At 46.2% G+C, this 20189-nt stretch overlaps 1 protein-coding gene across 1 annotated transcript in view; it reads right to left on the reverse strand.

Moving 5' to 3' along the window:
- The window catches only part of LOC115108768 (uncharacterized), a 60469-nt gene that overhangs the window by 33029 nt on the left and 7251 nt on the right, over positions 1–20189 (reverse strand). Inside the window, exons 9-23 of the mRNA XM_065008520.1 lie at positions 19840–20100; positions 18281–18541; positions 17800–17999; positions 17205–17406; positions 16256–16519; positions 15524–15784; positions 15076–15333; positions 14692–14952; positions 14297–14560; positions 13800–14063; positions 13243–13500; positions 12676–12939; positions 11676–11936; positions 8208–8480; positions 1333–1596 (exon numbers count right to left, since the gene is read on the reverse strand). Of these exons, the coding sequence (XP_064864592.1) occupies positions 1333–1596; positions 8208–8480; positions 11676–11936; positions 12676–12939; positions 13243–13500; positions 13800–14063; positions 14297–14560; positions 14692–14952; positions 15076–15333; positions 15524–15784; positions 16256–16519; positions 17205–17406; positions 17800–17999; positions 18281–18541; positions 19840–20100 (3816 nt within the window). The remainder of the gene's footprint in view (positions 1–1332; positions 1597–8207; positions 8481–11675; positions 11937–12675; positions 12940–13242; positions 13501–13799; positions 14064–14296; positions 14561–14691; positions 14953–15075; positions 15334–15523; positions 15785–16255; positions 16520–17204; positions 17407–17799; positions 18000–18280; positions 18542–19839; positions 20101–20189) is intronic.

Raw genomic sequence — 20189 nt, forward strand, 5'->3', positions numbered from 1 at the left:
TTGACTGGTACTGTAGGTGTGTCCAAACGTTTGACTGGTACTGTAGGTGTGTCCAAACGTTTGACTGGTACTGTAGGTGTGTCCAAACGTTTGACTGGTACTGTAGGTGTGTCCAAACGTTTGACTGGTACTGTAGGTGTGTCCAAACGTTTGACTGGTACTGTAGGTGTGTCAAACGTTTGACTGGTACTGTAGGTGTGTCCAAACGTTTGACTGGTACTGTAGGTGTGTCCAAACGTTTGACTGGTACTGTAGGTGTGTCCAAACGTTTGACTGGTACTGTAGGTGTGTCCAAACGTTTGACTGGTACTGTAGGTGTGTCCAAACGTTTGACTGGTACTGTAGGTGTGTCCAAACGTTTGACTGGTACTGTAGGTGTGTCCAAACGTTTGACTGGTACTGTAGGTGTGTCCAAACGTTTGACTGGTACTTTAGGTGTGTCCAAACGTTTGACTGGTACTGTAGGTGTGTCCAAACGTTTGACTGGTACTGTAGGTGTGTGTAGATGTTTGACTGGTACTGTAGGTGTGTGTAGATGTTTGACTGGTACTGTAGGTGTGTGTAGATGTTTGACTGGTTATGTAGGTGTGTGTAGATGTCTGACTGGTTATGTAGGTGTGTGTAGATGTCTGACTGGTTATGTAGGTGTGTGTAGATGTTTGACTGATTATGTAGGTGTGTGTAGATGTCTGACTGGTTATGTAGGTGTGTGTAGATGTTTGACTGGTACTGTAGGTGTGTGTAGATGTTTGACTGGTACTGTAGGTGTGTGTAGATGTCTGACTGGTTATGTAGGTGTGTGTAGATGTCTGACTGGTACTGTAGGTGTGTGTAGATGTCTGACTGGTTATGTAGGTGTGTGTAGATGTTTGACTGGTACTGTAGGTGTGTGTAGATGTTTGACTGATACTGTAGGTGTGTGTAGATGTTTGACTGGTTATGTAGGTGTGTGTAGATGTTTGACTGGTACTGTAGGTGTGTGTAGATGTCTGACTGGTTATGTAGGTGTGTGTAGATGTTTGACTGGTACTGTAGGTGTGTGTAGATGTCTGACTGGTTATGGAGGTGTGTGTAGATGTTTGACTGGTTATGTAGGTGTGTGTAGATGTTTGACTGGTACTGTAGGTGTGTGTAGATGTTTGACTGGTTATGGAGGTGTGTGTAGATGTTTGACTGGTTATGTAGGTGTGTGTAGATGTTTGACTGGTTATGTAGGTGTGTGTAGATGTTTGACTGGTTATGTAGGTGTGTGTAGATGTTTGACTGGTACTGTAGGTGTGTGTAGATGTTTGATGGTAGGACTGTTGGTATGATGGTAGAACTGTATTTTACCTGTGTTGACTACGACCCAGTCGCGGGCGGGACTGGGGCAGGTGCGCCCCTCTCCCCTGACACTGACCCTGTACCTCTCTCCACACTGCAGCTTGCTGATATTGCAGCCAGAGCCGGGGCTGGAGCAGGTGAGCTGGTGTTTGATGTCAAAGCCCTCGGCCAGGGCTTTGTAGATCAGAGTGCCGTTACCAGGCGTCCAGGAGATCTGAGCTGTGTTGGTACTGCAGTTCAGGTAGGCCTGCAGGCCAGTGTGGCGGCAGGGTACTGGAGGGAGAGGAGAGAGAGAAACACATGGGTGTGTATATGTAAGGAGAGAGGTGAGAGGGGGGAAGAGAGAGAGAGAAACGCATTAGTGTGTATATGTTTTGGAGAGGTGAGAGGGGAAAGAGAGAGAGAGAAACGCATTGGTGTATATATGTTTTGGAGAGAGGTGAGAGGGGGAAGAGAGAGAGAGAGAAACACGTTGGTGTATATATGTTTTGGAGAGAGGTGAGAGGGGGTAAGAGAGAGAGAGAGAGAAACGCATTGGTGTATATATGTTTTGGAGAGAGGTGGGAGGGGGGAAGAGAGAGAGAGAGAAACACGTTGGTGTACATATGTTTTGGAGAGAGGTGAGAGGGGAAAGAGAGAGAGAGAAAAACACGCATTGGTGTATATATTTTTGGAGAGAGGTGAGAGGGGGAAGAGAGAGAGAGAGAAACACGTTGGTGTATATATGTTTTGGAGAGAGGTGAGAGGGGGAAAGAGAGAGAGAGAGAAAACACGTTGGTGTATATATGTTTTGGAGAGAGGTGAGAGGGGGAAAGAGAGAGAGAGAAACACGTTGGTGTATATATGTTTTGGAGAGAGGTGGGAGGAAAGAGAGAGAGAGAGAGAAACACGTTGGTGTATATATGTTTTGGAGAGAGGTGAGAGGGGGAAAGAGAGAGAGAGAGAAACACGTTGGTGTATATATGTTTTGGAGAGAGGTGAGAGGGGGGAAGAGAGAGAGAGAAACGCATTGGTGTATATATGTTTTGGAGAGAGGTGGGAGGGGGAAAGAGAGAGAGAGAGAGAAACACGTTGGTGTATATATGTTTGGAGAGAGGTGAGAGGGGGAAAGAGAGAGAGAGAAACACGTTGGTGTATATATGTTTTGGAGAGAGGTGAGAGGGGGAAAGAGAGAGAGAGAGAAACACGTTGGTGTATATATGTTTTGGAGAGAGGTGAGAGGGGAAAGAGAGAGAGAGAGAAACACGTTGGTGTATATATGTTTTGGAGAGAGGTGAGAGGGGGAAAGAGAGAGAGAGAGAGAAACACGTTGGTGTATATATGTTTTGGAGAGAGGTGAGAGGGGGAAAGAGAGAGAGAGAGAAACACGTTGGTGTATATATGTTTTGGAGAGAGGTGGGAGGGGGAAAGAGAGAGAGAGAGAGAAACACGTTGGTGTATATATGTTTTGGAGAGAGGTGAGAGGGGGAAAGAGAGAGAGAGAGAAACACGTTGGTGTATATATGTTTTGGAGAGAGGTGAGAGGGAAAGAAGAGAGAGAGAGAGAGAAACACGTTGGTGTATATATGTTTTGGAGAGAGGTGAGAGGGGAGAAAGAGAGAGAGAGAGAGAAAGACGTTGGTGTATATATGTTTTGGAGAGAGGTGAGAGGGGGAAAGAGAGAGAGAGAGAAACACGTTGGTGTATATATGTTTTGGAGAGAGGTGGGGGGGAAAGAGAGAGAGAGAAAAACACGTTGGTGTATATATGTTTTGGAGAGAGGTGAGAGGGGGAAAGAGAGAGAGAGAGAAACACGTTGGTGTACATATATTTTGGAGAGAGGTGAGAGGGGGAAAGAGAGAGAGAGAGAAACACGTTGGTGTATATATGTTTTGGAGAGAGGTGAGAGGGGGAAAGAGAGAGAGAGAGAAACACGTTGGTGTATATATGTTTTGGAGAGAGGTGAGAGGGGGAAAGAGAGAGAGAGAGAAACACGTTGGTGTATATATGTTTTGGAGAGAGGTGAGAGGGGAAAGAGAGAGAGAGAAACGCATTGGTGTATATATGTTTTGGAGAGAGGTGAGAGGGGGAAAGAGAGAGAGAGAGAAACACGTTGGTGTATATATGTTTTGAGAGAGGTGAGAGGGGGAAAGAGAGAGAGAGAGAAACACGTTGGTGTGTATATGTTTTGGAGAGAGGTGAGAGGGGAAAGAGAGAGAGAGAGAAACACGTTGGTGTATATATGTTTTGGAGAGAGGTGAGAGGGGGAAAGAGAGAGAGAGAGAAACACGTTGGTGTATATATGTTTTGGAGAGAGGTGAGAGGGGAAAGAGAGAGAGAGAGAAACACGTTGGTGTATATATGTTTTGGAGAGAGGTGAGAGGGGAAAGAGAGAGAGAGAAACGCATTGGTGTATATATGTTTTGGAGAGAGGTGAGAGGGGAAAGAGAGAGAGAGAAACGCATTGGTGTATATATGTTTTGGAGAGAGGTGAGAGGGGGAAAGAGAGAGAGAGAGAAACACGTTGGTGTATATATGTTTTGGAGAGGTGAGAGGGGAAAGAGAGAGAGAGAAACGCATTGGTGTATATATATTTTGGAGAGAGGTGAGAGGGGGAAAGAGAGAGAGAGAGAAACACGTTGGTGTATATATGTTTTGGAGAGAGGTGAGAGGGGGGAAGAGAGAGAGAGAGAAACACGTTGGTGTATATATGTTTTGGAGAGAGGTGGGAGGGGGAAAGAGAGAGAGAGAAACACGTTGGTGTATATATGTTTTGGAGAGAGGTGAGAGGGGGAAAGAGAGAGAGAGAGAAACACGTTGGTGTATATATGTTTTGGAGAGAGGTGAGAGGGGGAAAGAGAGAGAGAGAGAAACATTGGTGTATATATGTTTTGGAGAGAGGTGAGAGGGGGAAAGAGAGAGAGAGAGAAAGAGAAACGTTGGTGTATATATGTTTTGGAGAGAGGTGAGAGGGGAAAGAGAGAGAGAGAGAAACACGTTGGTGTATATATGTTTTGGAGAGAGGTGAGAGGGGGAAAGAGAGAGAGAGAGAAACACGTTGGTGTATATATGTTTTGGAGAGAGGTGAGAGGGGAAAGAGAGAGAGAGAGAAACACGTTGGTGTATATATGTTTTGGAGAGAGGTGAGAGGGGGAAAGAGAGAGAGAGAGAAACACGTTGGTGTATATGGGAGAGAGGTGTATATATGTTTTTGGAGAGAGGTGAGAGGGGGAAGAGAGAGAGAGAGAAAACACGTTGGTGTATATATGTTTTGGAGAGAGGTGGGAGGGGGAAAGAGAGAGAGAGAAAACATTGGTGTATATATGTTTTGGAGAGAGGTGAGAGGGGGAAGAGAGAGAGAGAGAAAACACGTTGGTGTATATATGTTTTGGAGAGAGGTGAGAGGGGGAAAGAGAGAGAGAGAGAAACACATTGGTGTATATATGTTTTGGAGAGAGGTGAGAGGGGGAAAGAGAGAGAGAGAGAAACACGTTGGTGTATATATGTTTTGGAGAGAGGTGAGAGGGGAAAGAGAGAGAGAGAAAACGCATTGGTGTATATATGTTTTGGAGAGAGGTGAGAGGGGAAAGAGAGAGAGAGAGAAACACGTTGGTGTATATATGTTTTGGAGAGAGGGGAGAGGGGGAAAGAGAGAGAGAAAAACACGTTGGTGTATATATGTTTTGGAGAGAGGTGAGAGGGGGAAAGAGAGAGAGAGAGAAACACGTTGGTGTATATATGTTTTGGAGAGAGGTGAGAGGGGAAAGAGAGAGAGAGAGAAACGGGAAAGGGTGTATATATGTTTTGGAGAGAGGTGAGAGGGGGAAAGAGAGAGAGAGAGAAACACGTTGGTGTATATATGTTTTGGAGAGAGGTGAGAGGGGAAAGAGAGAGAGAGAGAAACACGTTGGTGTATATATGTTTTGGAGAGAGGTGAGAGGGGAAGGTGAGAGAGAGAGAGAGAAACACGTTGGTGTATATATGTTTTGGAGAGAGGTGAGAGGGGGAAAGAGAGAGAGAGAGAAACACGTTGGTGTATATATGTTTTGGAGAGAGGTGAGAGGGGAAAGAGAGAGAGAGAAACGCATTGGTGTATATATGTTTTGGAGAGAGGTGAGAGGGGGAAAGAGAGAGAGAGAGAAACACGTTGGTGTATATATGTTTTGGAGAGAGGTGAGAGGGGGAAAGAGAGAGAGAGAGAAACACGTTGGTGTATATATGTTTTGGAGAGAGGTGAGAGGGGGAAAGAGAGAGAGAGAGAAACACGTTGGTGTATATATGTTTTGGAGAGAGGTGAGAGGGGGAAAGAGAGAGAGAAACACGTTGGTGTATATATGTTTTGGAGAGAGGTGAGAGGGGAAAGAGAGAGAGAGAAAAACGTTGGTGTATATATGTTTTGGAGAGAGGTGAGAGGGGAAAGAGAGAGAGAAACATTGGTGTATATATGTTTTGGAGAGAGGTGAGAGGGGAAAGAGAGAGAGAGAGAAACACGTTGGTGTATATATGTTTTGGAGAGAGGGGGAGAGGGGGAAAGAGAGAGAGAGAGAAAAAGAGAAACACGTTGGTGTATATATGTTTTGGAGAGAGGTGAGAGGGGAAAGAGAGAGAGAGAGAAACACGTTGGTGTATATATGTTTTGGAGAGAGGTGAGAGGGGGAAAGAGAGAGAGAGAGAAACACGTTGGTGTATATATGTTTTGGAGAGAGGTGAGAGGGGGAAAGAGAGAGAGAGAAACACATTGGTGTATATATGTTTTGGAGAGAGGTGAGAGGGGGAAAGAGAGAGAGAGAGAAACACGTTGGTGTATATATGTTTTGGAGAGAGGTGAGAGGGGAAAGAGAGAGAGAGAGAAAACACATTGGTGTATATATGTTTTGGAGAGAGGTGAGAGGGGAAAGAGAGAGAGAGAGAAACACGTTGGTGTATATATGTTTTGGAGAGAGGTGAGAGGGGAAAGAGAGAGAGAGAGAAACACGTTGGTGTATATATGTTTTGGAGAGAGGTGAGAGGGGGAAAGAGAGAGAGAGAAACACGTTGGTGTATATATGTTTTGGAGAGAGGTGAGAGGGGGAAAGAGAGAGAGAGAGAAACACGTTGGTGTATATATGTTTTGGAGAGGTGAGAGGGGAAAGAGAGAGAGAGAAAAGAGAGAGAGAGAGAAACATTGGTGTATATATGTTTTGGAGAGAGGTGAGAGGGGGAAGAGAGAGAGAGAGAAACACGTTGGTGTATATATGTTTTGGAGAGAGGTGGGAAAGGGGGAAAGAGAGAGAGAGAAACGCATTGGTGTATATATGTTTTGGAGAGGTGAGGTGAGAGGGGAAGAGAGAGAGAGAGAAACACGTTGGTGTATATATGTTTTGGAGAGAGGTGAGAGGGGAAAGAGAGAGAGAGAGAGAAACGCATTGGTGTATATATGTTTTGGAGAGAGGTGAGAGGGGGAAAGAGAGAGAGAGAGAAACACGTTGGTGTATATATGTTTTGGAGAGAGGTGAGAGGGGAAAGAGAGAGAGAGAGAAAAACATTGGTGTATATATGTTTTGGAGAGAGGTGAGAGGGGGAAAGAGAGAGAGAGAAAACACGTTGGTGTATATATGTTTTGGAGAGAGGTGAGAGGGGAAAGAGAGAGAGAGAAAACACGTTGGTGTATATATGTTTTGGAGAGAGGTGAGAGGGGAAAGAGAGAGAGAGAGAAACACGTTGGTGTATATATGTTTTGGAGAGAGGTGAGAGGGGGAAAGAGAGAGAGAGAGAGAAACACGTTGGTGTATATATGTTTTGGAGAGAGGTGGGGGAAAGAGAGAGAGAGAGAAACACGTTGGTGTATATATGTTTTGGAGAGAGGTGAGAGGGGGAAAGAGAGAGAGAGAAAACACGTTGGTGTATATATGTTTTGGAGAGAGGTGAGAGGAAAGAGAGAGAGAGAAAACACGTTGGTGTATATATGTTTTGGAGAGAGGTGAGAGGGGAGAAGAGAGAGAGAGAAACGTGTTGGTGTGTATATGTTTTGGAGAGAGGTGAGAGGGGGGGAGAGAGAGAGAGAGAAACGCATTCGTGTGTATATGTTTTGGAGAGGTGAGAGGGGAAAGAGAGAGAGAGAATCACATTGGTGTATATATGTTTTGGAGAGAGGTGAGAGGGGGGAAGAGAGAGAGAGAGAGAAACGCATTGGTGTATATATGTTTTGGAGAGAGGTGAGAGGGGGAAAGAGAGAGCGAGAGAAACACGTTGGTGTATATATGTTTTGGAGAGAGGTGAGAGGGGGAAAGAGAGAGAGAGAAACGCATTGGTGTATATATGTTTTGGAGAGAGGTGAGAGGGAAAAAGAGAGAGAGAGAGAAACACGGTGGTGTATATATGTTTTGGAGAGAGGTGAGAGGGGGAAAGAGAGAGAGAGAAACACGTTGGTGTATATATGTTTTGGAGAGAGGTGAGAGGGGGAAAGAGAGAGAGAGAGAGAGAAACGCATTGGTGTATATATGTTTTGGAGAGAGGTGAGAGGGGGAAAGAGAGAGAGAGAAACGCATTGGTGTATATATGTTTTGGAGAGAGGTGAGAGGGGGAAAGAGAGAGAGAGAGAAACACGTTGGTGTATATATGTTTTGGAGAGGTGAGAGGGGAAAGAGAGAGAGAGAAACGCATTGGTGTATATATGTTTTGGAGAGAGGTGAGAGGGGGAAAGAGAGAGAGAGAGAAACACGTTGGTGTATATATGTTTTGGAGAGAGGTGAGAGGGGGAAAGAGAGAGAGAGAAGTTGACTAGACGGGCTTAGGTAAGCATTGGTTTAATGTTCATAAAACATATTAGTGAATTACAGTGAATGAGGCTTCATAACTGTCTGATAAAAGATTCTTGGTTGGTTGATCTGAGAGATCGAGATCGTTTTTCAAGGTTATCGGTGTGCTGGCGTACTTACAAGCGGTAGTGGTGATGGACTCACTGGCCAGGCTGACACAGCTGTCGTGGTTAGCCAGCACCACCATAGTGTAGTCCTGTCCACACACCAGATCAAGGAAAGCACAGTTGGTGTCTGAGCTGGTACAGGTGGCATTGTGCCCACCACTGCCTTCTGCATGTACTGTGTAGCCGGTGGCACCACGGGCTGAGTCCCAGGTTACAGACGTGATGCCGGCTTCACAGTCCACATCGGCTGTCAAGTGGGTGGGGACGCAGGGGGCTGGAAGGGGACACAGGGATGTGTTGGATCAGGAGGGTGCATGTGTGTTGGGCTTTAAAGATTCTAACACTATTATATTTCATTAACATCTGTTAATATAAACACTTAGGGGGACAGAGAGGTGAGTGTTGGATCAGGGTGTGTGTTGGGTTTTACGGTTTTTCTCAGTCGCTTTGGTGCATTTCTTAGATCAAAAGTGCAATTCTTGATACTACTTGTACAAGTTCCAAATAATCTAGTCACTTGTGCACATCATTAAAGCAGTTTCTTATTCCTTTGAACAAATTGCAATTGATAATGTACAAGTGTCAGCTTTTTCCACATTATCTATTGCTCATGTCATGTTGATCAAAATATAGTAGATGGTTCTCTGTTGAATACTCTTACCCCTCAAAACATCTAGGCATTAGTTCCTTGCATAAGCCATTACATGCAAAATTGTTGAACTATTTGTCATAAACTGTCAAGCATAGTTTTACACATTTCTATTAGACCTTTTGTACAAAAACGTGAATTGATGAATCATGCAGGTGAAATTGACCCTCACTCATGAAGGAATGTAAAGTGTTAGTTCAACCAACAATCAACCAGTTGTCTAAGGTGCATCTCATGAAGAATCAATTGGCAAGCATATATAGACAGACCACAACACAGAGTTGCAATTTTCCAATAATGGATGGACCAGGAAACGAACAAGGTCAACAGCCAAGAGGAGGTAGAAGAGGAGCAAGGATGCGTGGTGGAAGGCAAAACAGAGGAAGAGGCAGTAGAGGACATAGGCGCATATCTGATGACATAAGGGCCACTATTGTAGACCATGTTGTCAATCATGGCCTTACAATGGCTGAGGCGGGTCGAAGGGTGCAGCCGAATATTGGGAGATCAACCGTGTCCTAGTTTAAACATTTCGAAGAGAGAACAAGTATGTCCACCAATGTACAGTGCACTGTTACTGTATATAAGCAGTATACTGTATACTTCCTACAATGCTTCATATTGCAGTAGTCCACTTGTATTTCACAGCATACAGAAATATACTCTATACAGATACATACTGCACCTTACATGCACCCACCTGTATGTTTTACAGTAAAATGTGTGTTCGCATAGTTTTTGTCGATGTGAAAGTGTGCGATGCATCACTGCATTTTTCCCCACATAGGACTGCAAGATTACCTCAAACCGGTGGCAGAGGACGCCTTTTCACACCTCAACAGGAGGAGGCTATTTGCACCATGGTCCGAGCAAACAATGCCATGAGACTCAGGGAAATACAAAGGACCATTATAGAAGACAACGATGTCTTTGAAAACATCCATACGGTTAGCATCTCAACCATCGACAGGGTGCTGCATAGAAACCAGATGAGTATGAAACCGTGTACCATTCCAAAGGAATAAGGACAGAGTTAAGGAGCTACGGTACCAGAATGTACAGGTAAAACATATATCTATGTAACTACTTTACAGCAACATTTTATAGTGATACATAGTACAGTAAGCATAAACTGCACACATTTCCATTGCTGTGGAAGGAACATGCAATATATGTACATTTTATGTCACTCTTCCTTACCAAAACAAATTCAACTGTGTGTTCTGGGATATAGCGTATAATGGAGTTGGAATCAAGTGAACCCTCTAACAACTTTGTATACGTGGATGAGGCTGGCTTCAACCTGACCAAATGCAGAAGGCGGGGTCGGAATATCATCGGTCACAGAGCTACTGTGGATTTGCCAGGCCAACGGGGAGGAAATATCACCATGTGTGCTGCTATTTCGGAGCATGGTGTCCTAACCCATATCCCCCTTATAGGGCCATACAACACCCAGCATCTACTCAACTTTTTAGAGACTCTCTACAGGGCTCTCATCCCTGATGATGAGAGGGGTGTGTTTAGAGAGGATTTCCCAAAGTATGTGGTCATTTTTGATCATGTGAGTTTCCATCGATCAAACATCATCAAGGCAATGGTTTGTGACCCACCCGAGGATGCTCATAGAATTCCTCCCACCTTATTCACCATTCCTTAATCCTTAATCCAATTGAGGAGTTCTTTTCAGCATGGAGGTGGAAGGTGTACGATCGTCAGCCACACACACAGATGATCCTGCTGGCTGCAATGGATGCAGCATGTGAGGACATCACAGTAGACACCTGCAGAGGATGGATAAGGCATTCCAAAAGATTCTTTCCACGTTGGAAGGGAAAATATCCGGTGTGATGTGGATGAGAATATGTGGGCTGACAGACAGGAACGTCTGGATGTGTAGAGACAGCACAACAGTGCTGCGGGCAAAGTTGTGCCTTAGGGGTGGTTTCCTGTGTTTCTTTCTAATTTAGTTTTTTTTCCTTTGTGCCCCTTGGGTTGTCAGTCTCTTTCAATCCATAACCCACGTACAGTAATATGTAAATAGTACTGTTGGAATTGATATATGCCATAGAAGTGCAGCCTTGTGCATTTTCAATACAGTAACTGTCATCCAAACTGTAGCCTAAGTTTACATCAGGTAATACTTTCGAAGTACACAGTTACATTGACAACATGCCTAAACATTTTGACGACCATGTTCGTGAACAATGACTCAATGACTTATCATTCTGATGACACTGACATGATCATTGGCATGAATATTTACTTTTGAGAGATGTACTAAGGATTTTTAGTGACTGACTAGCTTTAGAAACATCTATTGTATATTGCAGTTTGTACAAATTGTTCTGAGAAATGCACTTATTATTTTGCACATGTTAGGGATGATGTGAAAAATGCACCAAAGCGACTGAGAAAAACTGTAATACTGATACAGTGAGAGAATTCTACCCATCCACCCGTCACAGACCTATTGACTTGAATGTAGAAACCCATTCTATAAATTATGTTTTTCTGAGCACACTTCCATTATGTGGCCATTGAGTCCATGGCTATGAGGATTAAAGAGGTGTGACAAATGACTGGGAAACCAGAGATGGCTCCATTCCCTAATTAACTAAGATTACACTGTGACATCCAAGGAGAGTAGCCTACATGCTGCTTACACAATATGCTATACAAAATTAAGAATGTTTTCTTATACAAATCTAGACCTGGAGTCACTACACTGCTGTTAAGTATTCAACACATTTATTTATAGACCCAATAAATGGCGTTCCATAGTGAAGTTTCTCTCTACCATATCTGTCTGTGTGTCACCTGTGAGCAGGTTCATGCTGGTGCTGAGTGTGCTCTTGCAGGTGTCAGTGAGGCCCTGTACAGTGACTGTATAGGCCTTTCCACAGCTCAGAGAGCTGAAGGTGCAGTTGGAGCCAGTGCTGTTACAGGAGCTCTTCACTCCCTGCCAGTCCACCGCTGACACCATGTGGATTTGGTCAGGTCCAGCGTTGTCCCACGTCACCTCGGCTACGTTAGTACTGCACTCCAGGCTCACCGCAGGGCTTTCTGGTTTACAGGGAGCTGAGGGGAGAGGAGAGAGAGTCTGCTAAATGACTTAAATGTAAATGTAAATGGATGGAGGGATGGAGAGAGGGATGGAAGGATAGAGAGAGGGATGGAAGGATGGAGAAAAGAATGTAAGGATGGAGAGAGGGATGGAGGGATGGAGAGAGGGATGGAAGGATAGAGAGAGGGATGGAAGGATGGTGAGAGGGATGGAAGGATAGAGAGAGGGATGGAAGGATGGAGAAAAGAATGTAAGGATGGAGAGAGGGATGGAAGGATGGAGAAAAGAATGGAAGGATGGAGAGAGGGATGGAAGGATGGTGAGAGGGATGGAAGGATGGAGAGAGGGATGGAAGGATAGAGAGAGGGATGGAAGGATGGAGAGAGGGATGGAAGGATGGAGAAAAGAATGGAAGGATGGAGAGAGGGATGGAAGGATAGAGAGAGGGATGGAAGGATGGAGAGAGGGATGGAAGGATGGAGAAAAGAATGGAAGGATGGAGAGAGGGATGGAAGGATGGTGAGAGGACAGGAAGGATGGAGAGAGGAATGTAAAGATGGAGAGAGGACAGGAGGGGAGAAAAAAGAGTATACATACAGGAACTAAACGACATTAACTTTATGAGGGTTTAGGGAAAATTTATGAATTCCAGAACTCCATGAGAATTTGGATTGATTGATCGACTGATCTTGGGTCCAGGCAGTTGAGGTGTACAGTAAGACGGGTGGTTGTCTGACTGAACCAGAGCCTTACCTGACTGGATACGGTAGTCTGATCCCTCGATAGTGGCACAGTTGACGTTGGCGGTGCTGACAGCGATGCTGTATGTGATGCCACAGGCCAGGCTGTTGATGGTGCACTTTGTAGAGCTGGTGCCACAGCTGAGATTAGACCCGTCACTGCCGATGGCCAGGGCTGTGTAGGAGTTGCGGTGCCCCTCACTCTCTGACCACTGCACTGCAAATGTGTTGGCACTGCAGTCCAGGGCTGCTGCTACATTGCCAGGTAGACAGGGGGCTGTGGAGGGGGACAGGTTTGGAGGTGAGAGAGAGACATAACTGTGGGACTGATGCTAATGTAACATGGTGCATTATCTATAGTGAATGAAAACAAGGTCGAGTAACATTATGGTCATCTAATGTAAGGCAACTGCAACTGAAGGCCGACACTGAAGGATATAAATTATCACGTTTCATCTGCTCACTAACTGAACATATCACCTATAGTTTATAATTATAATAAAATTTAGATTCCATTCGATTCTCTTCAATTCTAGTCAGTCAGTAAGTCAGGCGGTCGGTTCATTATTTTGTTAACTACCTGAGTCGAACTGGATGGTGTCCATGGTACTGTTGCAGGTCCCAGTGGAGGCAACCACAGAGGCTGAGTAAGGATGTCCGCAGTCCAGCTTCACAGAACAGGAAGTGGCGTTGGAAGTACAGAAGGCTGTGAAGCTGTGGGTGGTACCGGTTACCGTGGCGGTGTAGGTGACGCCTCCTGCACTCAAGTCCCAGGTGATGGTGCCCCCATTGGTGCTACAGTTTGCCTGGGCAGTTAGGTTGGTGGGCGGGCAAGGAGCTGTGGGCGGGAACCAGATAGGGCATTGGAAATCAGTTTCAGAACAAGGAAGGACGTTGTGAATCAGTACAAAACAAGTTAGATTATACAATGGTGGAACTGTTGTCGATGGCCCATGCTCCAGGAGAAAACGGTAAAAGGTCTAAGTAAGTAGCAACTGTATGCCTGTTATACACATTCACAGATTTTAGTGGCTTTGAGTGACACACTGTATAAAAAAAAAGTAGATGAAGAGTCTCATTGTTTTAATGTGATAATCTGAGAATAGGTGGGAAAGAGACCCTGTCTGTGGTTGGTACCTGTGTCCATCTCCATGGTTGAGCTTAGGCTGCTGGTGCAGACAGAGTCCTTGGCCGTGACCCTGAAGCTGTAGTGTTCTCCACACTGCAGCCCTGAGATCACATAGGACGTGTCTACAGTGGAGTAGCTGGTGTTGGCTCCGCCCTTTTTCTGGGAATACAGGAAATAGGTGACACCGGTCTCTGGGTTCTGGTCCCAGGTGATAGTCAGGTCGTTGGTACCACAGGCCGTCACTCCAGCCAGGCTCGTAGGAGGACAGATGGCTGAGAGAGGGAGGGAAAGAGAGAAACAGGAAGAGGGAAAGCGTGTTAGCTTTTTGGTTTAGAAATTGCACACATATCCAACCCACCCAATAATTAGCATTACTTTGCAAAATGCATTCAATGTCAAGGTTTGTTGAAAACTTAAACTGTGATATACAGTTATCAGATCGTTATTGTTAAGTTAATGCTAATGTATACAATCATTAGTATAGGGATTTGTTATCTCCTCTCACATGCTTTGAGGGTGACTGGTGCGCTGGGCTCGCTCTGGCATCCCCTCTCCATGGTTACCACTGAGACGTTGTAGGTCTCGCCGCATTTCAGGTCGCTGAAGGAGCAGCCCGCCGTCCCATTGGTGATGCAGGTGTGGGCGTGGCCGTCCTGGTCGGTCGCTGTTGCTATGTACATCTTGGAGGTGGGGGCAGCTACCCAGGACACAGAACCCACATTACTCTCGCACTGCAGAGAGGTCTGGACCTCGGTGGGGGGACAGGGACCTAGGTAGGGGAGAGAGGGGAGGGTTTGTTGTTAAGGACAGTTGTTGAGACAGGGGTTTTAAGAGTTAAAGCAGCCAATGGAGCTTAAATGTCTTTATGTAGCTTCCCTGATCTGTATTTGTTTTCCATACCTGCAATGAAGGTGAAGGCAGTGCTCTGAAAGCCTTTACACGTCTCAGAGAAGGGGGTGATCGTGATTTCATAGGTCTGAGCGCAGTGCATGTTCGGCAGATCACAGCTGGTGTCGTCTGTGGTGCAGGTTTTGGCGTCGCCGTCGCGACCAAGGGCGATCACATTGTAGCCCACGGCACCAGAGCTGGCCAGCCAGGTCACAGCCACGGTGTTGTTTCCACACAGCAGACTGGCACTGACATTCTGCGGAGCACAGCGAGCTGAAGGGAGGGTAGGACAGGGAGACAATGTTAAAGTAATAAACTGTTACTGTACATATATAATGTATATGTAAATATAACAGAGTATGTATCTGATACTGACTACACTAACTATCCCCTTACCTGTCTGTATCTGTGTGGCAGCTGACTGGCTGCTGTTGCAGTGTCCGGCCAAAGCATCCACGGTCACATTGTAGAGATGACCACACATGAGCGTGGTCAAAGAGCATTGGGTCTCAGTCGTACTGCAGGAGTCACTGTGGTCACCAGACTCTACACGGGCGATGAAGCTATCACGCCCCAGAGTCTCGTCCCAGCTCAGCAGAGCTATACTCGTACCACATTCGTACTGGGACCGGACGTTGGCTGGGGTGCAAGGAGCTGTGGAAACACACACAAATACACTTGGATCAGTCAAAAAGAGGCAAATGGTCACAACAACATGAGTGGGGCCAGTGGGCCGCCATCTTTTCCAGCAGTGGGCCGTTAGTGGACCAGCTAGGTCTTATAATAATAACAACAGCAAATGAATCCCACGTCAATCACACACAGCTCTATTCTAAAAACACACCTGTGACGATCTCGAACGACTCGCTGGGCTCACTGTTGCACTGGTCTCCCTGGGCGATGGCATACACAGTGTAGGTCTGTCCGCAAAGCAGGTCGTCAAGGAGACAGGAGGTGTTGGTGGAGCTGCAGAAGGGGGTGTGACCCAGGGCAGAGCTGGCGTTGATGAGGAAGCTCACAGCATTGTCATCTTCAACCCAGGAGATGTAGGCCTGGTTTGAGGCACAATCCAGGGAGTGGTCCTTGATGGTGGGTGGACAGGGGACTGGAGCAGGCGGAGAAGAGCAGAGGACAGGTCAGGGACTGGAGATGGACTAGTGTCTCTGTCTATTATATCAAACGCCTATCTCTGTGTTAGATCAAATTATATATCACAGAGATACATACATTATCTTATCTATCTCTCTTTGGTTCTATCGTCATCTCAATATTTATGTCTGTCACACTCTCTCCATCGCACATACTATCTTTCTCCCTCCTTTACCTGTCTCCATGGTAGTTGTTGCTATCTTTCTCCCTCCTTTACCTGTCTCCATGGTAGTTGTTGCTATCTTTCTCCCTCCTTTACCTGTCTCCATGGTAGTTGTTGCTATCTTTCTCCCTCCTTTACCTGTCTCCATGGTAGTTGTTGCTATCTTTCTCCCTCCTTTACCTGTCTCCATGGTAGTTGTTGCTATCTTTCTCCCTCCTTTACCTGTCTCCATGGTAGTTGTTGCTATCTTTCTCCCTCCTTTACCTGTCTCCATGGTAGTTGTTGCCAGCAATGTGCTGTTGCAGATTCCGTCCCTGGCCACAACTGTCACGGTGTAAACCTCTCCACACTCCAGCTGGGTGAGGTCACAGGAAGTGCCTGTGGTGCTGCAGGAAGTAAAGTGTGTCTCTCCGTCCTCCTGTGCCGAGGCAGTGTATCCAGTGGCTCCAGCACTGGCCTCCCAGGACACCGTCACCACGCCTGAGCTGCACTGCAGCAGGGAAGCCACGTTTTCTGGGTCACATGGGGCTTGGGAGGGGGTCACAGACAGGGTCAGAGAACATAATAACATTTTACATTTTAATCATTTAGCAGACACTCTTATCCAGAGCGACATGAGTTCATACATGTTCATACTTTTCTTACTGGTCACATGACCTGATAATGTGCTCACAGTATGTTTACACATGTTTTGGGGAATACGCCTAGTCAAAGCCTATAGCAGGGTACCCCAACTGGCGGCCCGTGGCCAAATGTGTTTTTATTAGCAATTTTTTGTTGTTGTTGGACATAATAGACTAAAAACACCAGGAAATCAACTCCAAGTGATTTTAATTTAAGAAATCTGTTCCCAAGTATTCCCACACATAATAGAGAGAAACATGATTGTATACAAATGTCAGCAAGTTTTGAAATGATTATGTTTTAGTCAAAGATTATATCTGTTTGGGCTTCTTGCAATCAATTTGCCTTCTAATTATTTGCAAATATGTTCCAGCCCCCCGACCATCCGCTCAAAAAATAAATCCGGCCGCGGCTGAATCTAGTTGATGATCCCTGGCCTATAGGTTGCTTGTTCATATCCAGCTCGAAGGACCAATTTGTAGGATACAGTGCAAGAGGGTCATAGAGGGTTTTTGTACATCAATGTCATTTTAAAACAATGTAATACATGGATTATTATATTATCTTATATTATCTTCTCTGAGCTTACCTGTTGCCACTGAGACATCAACGCTGACAGAGCTGTTGCACTGGTCATCTTTGGCAACCACACTGACGCTGTACTCCTTGGCACACTCCAGGCCAGTGAAGAAACAGGTCAGGTTGGCGGTAGAGCACGTCGAGGTGTAACTGTCTGGCCCAGTCACTGTGGAAATGTAAGCGTGAGCCCCATCCGTGGCATCCCAAGAGGCCTGCAGGGTGTTAGAGGCACAGCCCACAACCCCATGCACACTGGAGGGAACACATGGCACTGAGGAGAGAGAGAGAGAGAGAGAGAGAGAGAGAGAGAGAGAGAGAGCGAGAGAGAGAGAGAGAGAGAGAGAGAGAGAGAGAGAGAGAGAGAGAGAGAGAGAGAGGGGGGGGGAGCGAGAGAGAGAGAGAGCGAGAGAGAGTGAGCAGAAAGTGCAGAAAGTGCAGAAAGTGTGAGTTCTGTGTAATAACAGCATGCAGTACAGTACAACTGCTCTATCTTTAAATACCTATGATAAGACTCTCCATCTGCAATGATAGACAGATAACACACCTGTCTGGACTGTCTGTGGTGCGCTGGTAGTTCCGGTACAGTTGCTGCTGGTGGCTGTCACGGCAACAGTGTATTGTTGTCCACACTGTAGCCCGTCCAGCTCGCAGGTGGAGCCCTCTGTTGTGCAGGAGAGTGCAGTACCATCTCCAGCCATTGCGGTGACACTGTTGTTCAGGGCGATAGCTGCAGGGGCCCAGCTGACGCTCAGAGTGTTTGTCCTGCAGAACAGACTGTTCACTACACTCTGGGGGGCACAGGGGGCTGACAGGGAGAGGAAGAATACTCATTTAGATCAAATGGAATAGAAAATCACTTTTGAATGTTTAGTACTGTAGCAAAGGGGAATGTGAGAGGAAGTTGAAAGATTAGCAGTAGTAGTAGTAGTTATAGTAGTAAGTAGTACCAGTAGTAGTAGCAGTAATAGCAGTAGTAGTTGGTAAGTAGTAGTAGTAGTAGTATTAGATAGTAGAGGAAGAAAAGATGGTCCGTAATATCATCTCTAACTGAACAGAAGAAGAAGACGCTGTCTCTGTCTCTCTCACCTGTCTCCTGTGTGAACGTGTTACTCTCGGGGCTCTCACAGCTACCATCAGAGGCAGACACAGTGAAGACATACTCCTGACCACAGTGCAGCCCAGCCATCTGGCACCCTGGGGTGGCAGCGCCACAGCTCACACTGTGCCCATCTGTGCCTACCGCACTGCCAGAGTAGGAGATGGCGTTGGGGCTGGCATCCCAGGAGAGGGAGGCTGTGTTACTGCCACAGTCCACCCAGCTGGAGACGTGGGTGGGAGGACAAGGCACTGTAGGCGGGGAGGAGGAGAGAAATAGGTTATGGTCTGACTTGGATTGTGGCTCTGTGTAATGTAGTTAGCCTTATGCTTTGAGATATACCACTCTGAATGCTTATAAATATGTATGTAGACACCTGGTCGATCATCTCATTCCAAAATCATGGGCATTAATATGGAGTTGGTCCCCTTTTGCAGCTATAACAGCCTCCACTCTTCTGGGAAGGCTTTCCACTATATGTTGGAACATTGCTGTGAGGACTTGTTTCCTTCCATTCAGCCACAATAAGCTTTAGTGAGGTCAGGCACTGATGTTGGGGTGTCCACATACTAGTGTAGTCAGCGTTCCAATTCACCCCAAAGGTGTTCGATAGGGTTGAGGTCAGAGTTCTGTGCAGACCAGAATGTCATTGCATGCTGTAGCGTTAAGATTTCCCTTCCCTGGAGCTAAGGGGTCTAGCCTGAACCATGAAAAACAGCCCCACACCATTATTCCTCCCCCACCAAACTTTACAGTTGGCACTATGTATTTGGGCAGGTAGCGTTCTCCTGGCATCCGCCAAACTCAGATTAGTCCGTTGGACTGCCAGATGGTGAAGCTTGATTCATCACACCAGAGAATGCGTTTCCACTGCTCCAGAGTCCAATGGTGGCGAGCTTTACACCACTCCAGCCGACGCTTGGCATTGAGCATGGTGATCTTAGGCTTGTGTGCGGCTGCACGGCCATGGAAACCGAACAGTTCTTGTGCTGAAGTTGCTTTCAGAGGCAGTTTGGAACTCTGTCGTGAGTGTTGCAACTGTGGACAGACAATCTTTACATGCTACGCGCTTCAGCACTCGGCGGTCACGTTCTGTGAGCTTGTGTGGCCTACCACTTTGTGGGTGAGCCATTGTTGCTCCTACACGTTTCCACTTCACAATAACAGCACTTACAGTTGACCGGGGCAGCTCTAGCAGGGCAGAAATTTGACGAACTGACTTGTTGGAAAGGTGGCATCCTATGACGGTGCCACGTTGAACGTCACTGAGCTCTTCAGTAAGGCCATTCTACTGCCAATGTTTGTCTTTGGTGATTGCATGGCAGTGTGCTCGATTTTATACACCTGTCAGCAAGGGTGTTGCTGAAATAGCCGACGTGGTTTTGTTGAGAATATGACTCCAAATGCACATTACTGCATCTTACAAAATAATAATAATAATGATCATGGCTTTTCCCGACTTAACCAATCAAGCAGGTTGCTTGATTGATTGATTGCTTAACCCAGAAACATATCACATCAACCCCACTGTTTATTACTCCGTCTTCACCTGTCTGTAGGGTGACCATGCTGCTCTCCTTGCTGGAGCAGGCGTCGTCCATAGCCAATACACTGAGGCTGTATGTCTGACCACACAGCAGATCCTCCAGACTACAGGTGGTGTCGTTGGACGTGCACTCCGTACGGTGGCCGCTGTTGCCCATGGCGATGGCAGTGTAGATCTTGGCCCCACGGCTGGCGTCCCAGGTGACGGCTACAGGGCTCTCTCCACAGGTACGGTGCGCTGTCACGTTAGTGGGCACACAGGGCACTGAGAGGGGAGGAAGACGAGAAAAATAGATTCTTACAGTTTATATAGAGTAACTGATCAGTTATACAAGTTCTGACATCCTTGAATTT

The sequence above is a fragment of the Oncorhynchus nerka genome, linkage group LG24 (genome assembly GCF_034236695.1).
Source record: "Oncorhynchus nerka isolate Pitt River linkage group LG24, Oner_Uvic_2.0, whole genome shotgun sequence".
Taxonomy (NCBI): Eukaryota; Metazoa; Chordata; class Actinopteri; order Salmoniformes; family Salmonidae; genus Oncorhynchus; species Oncorhynchus nerka.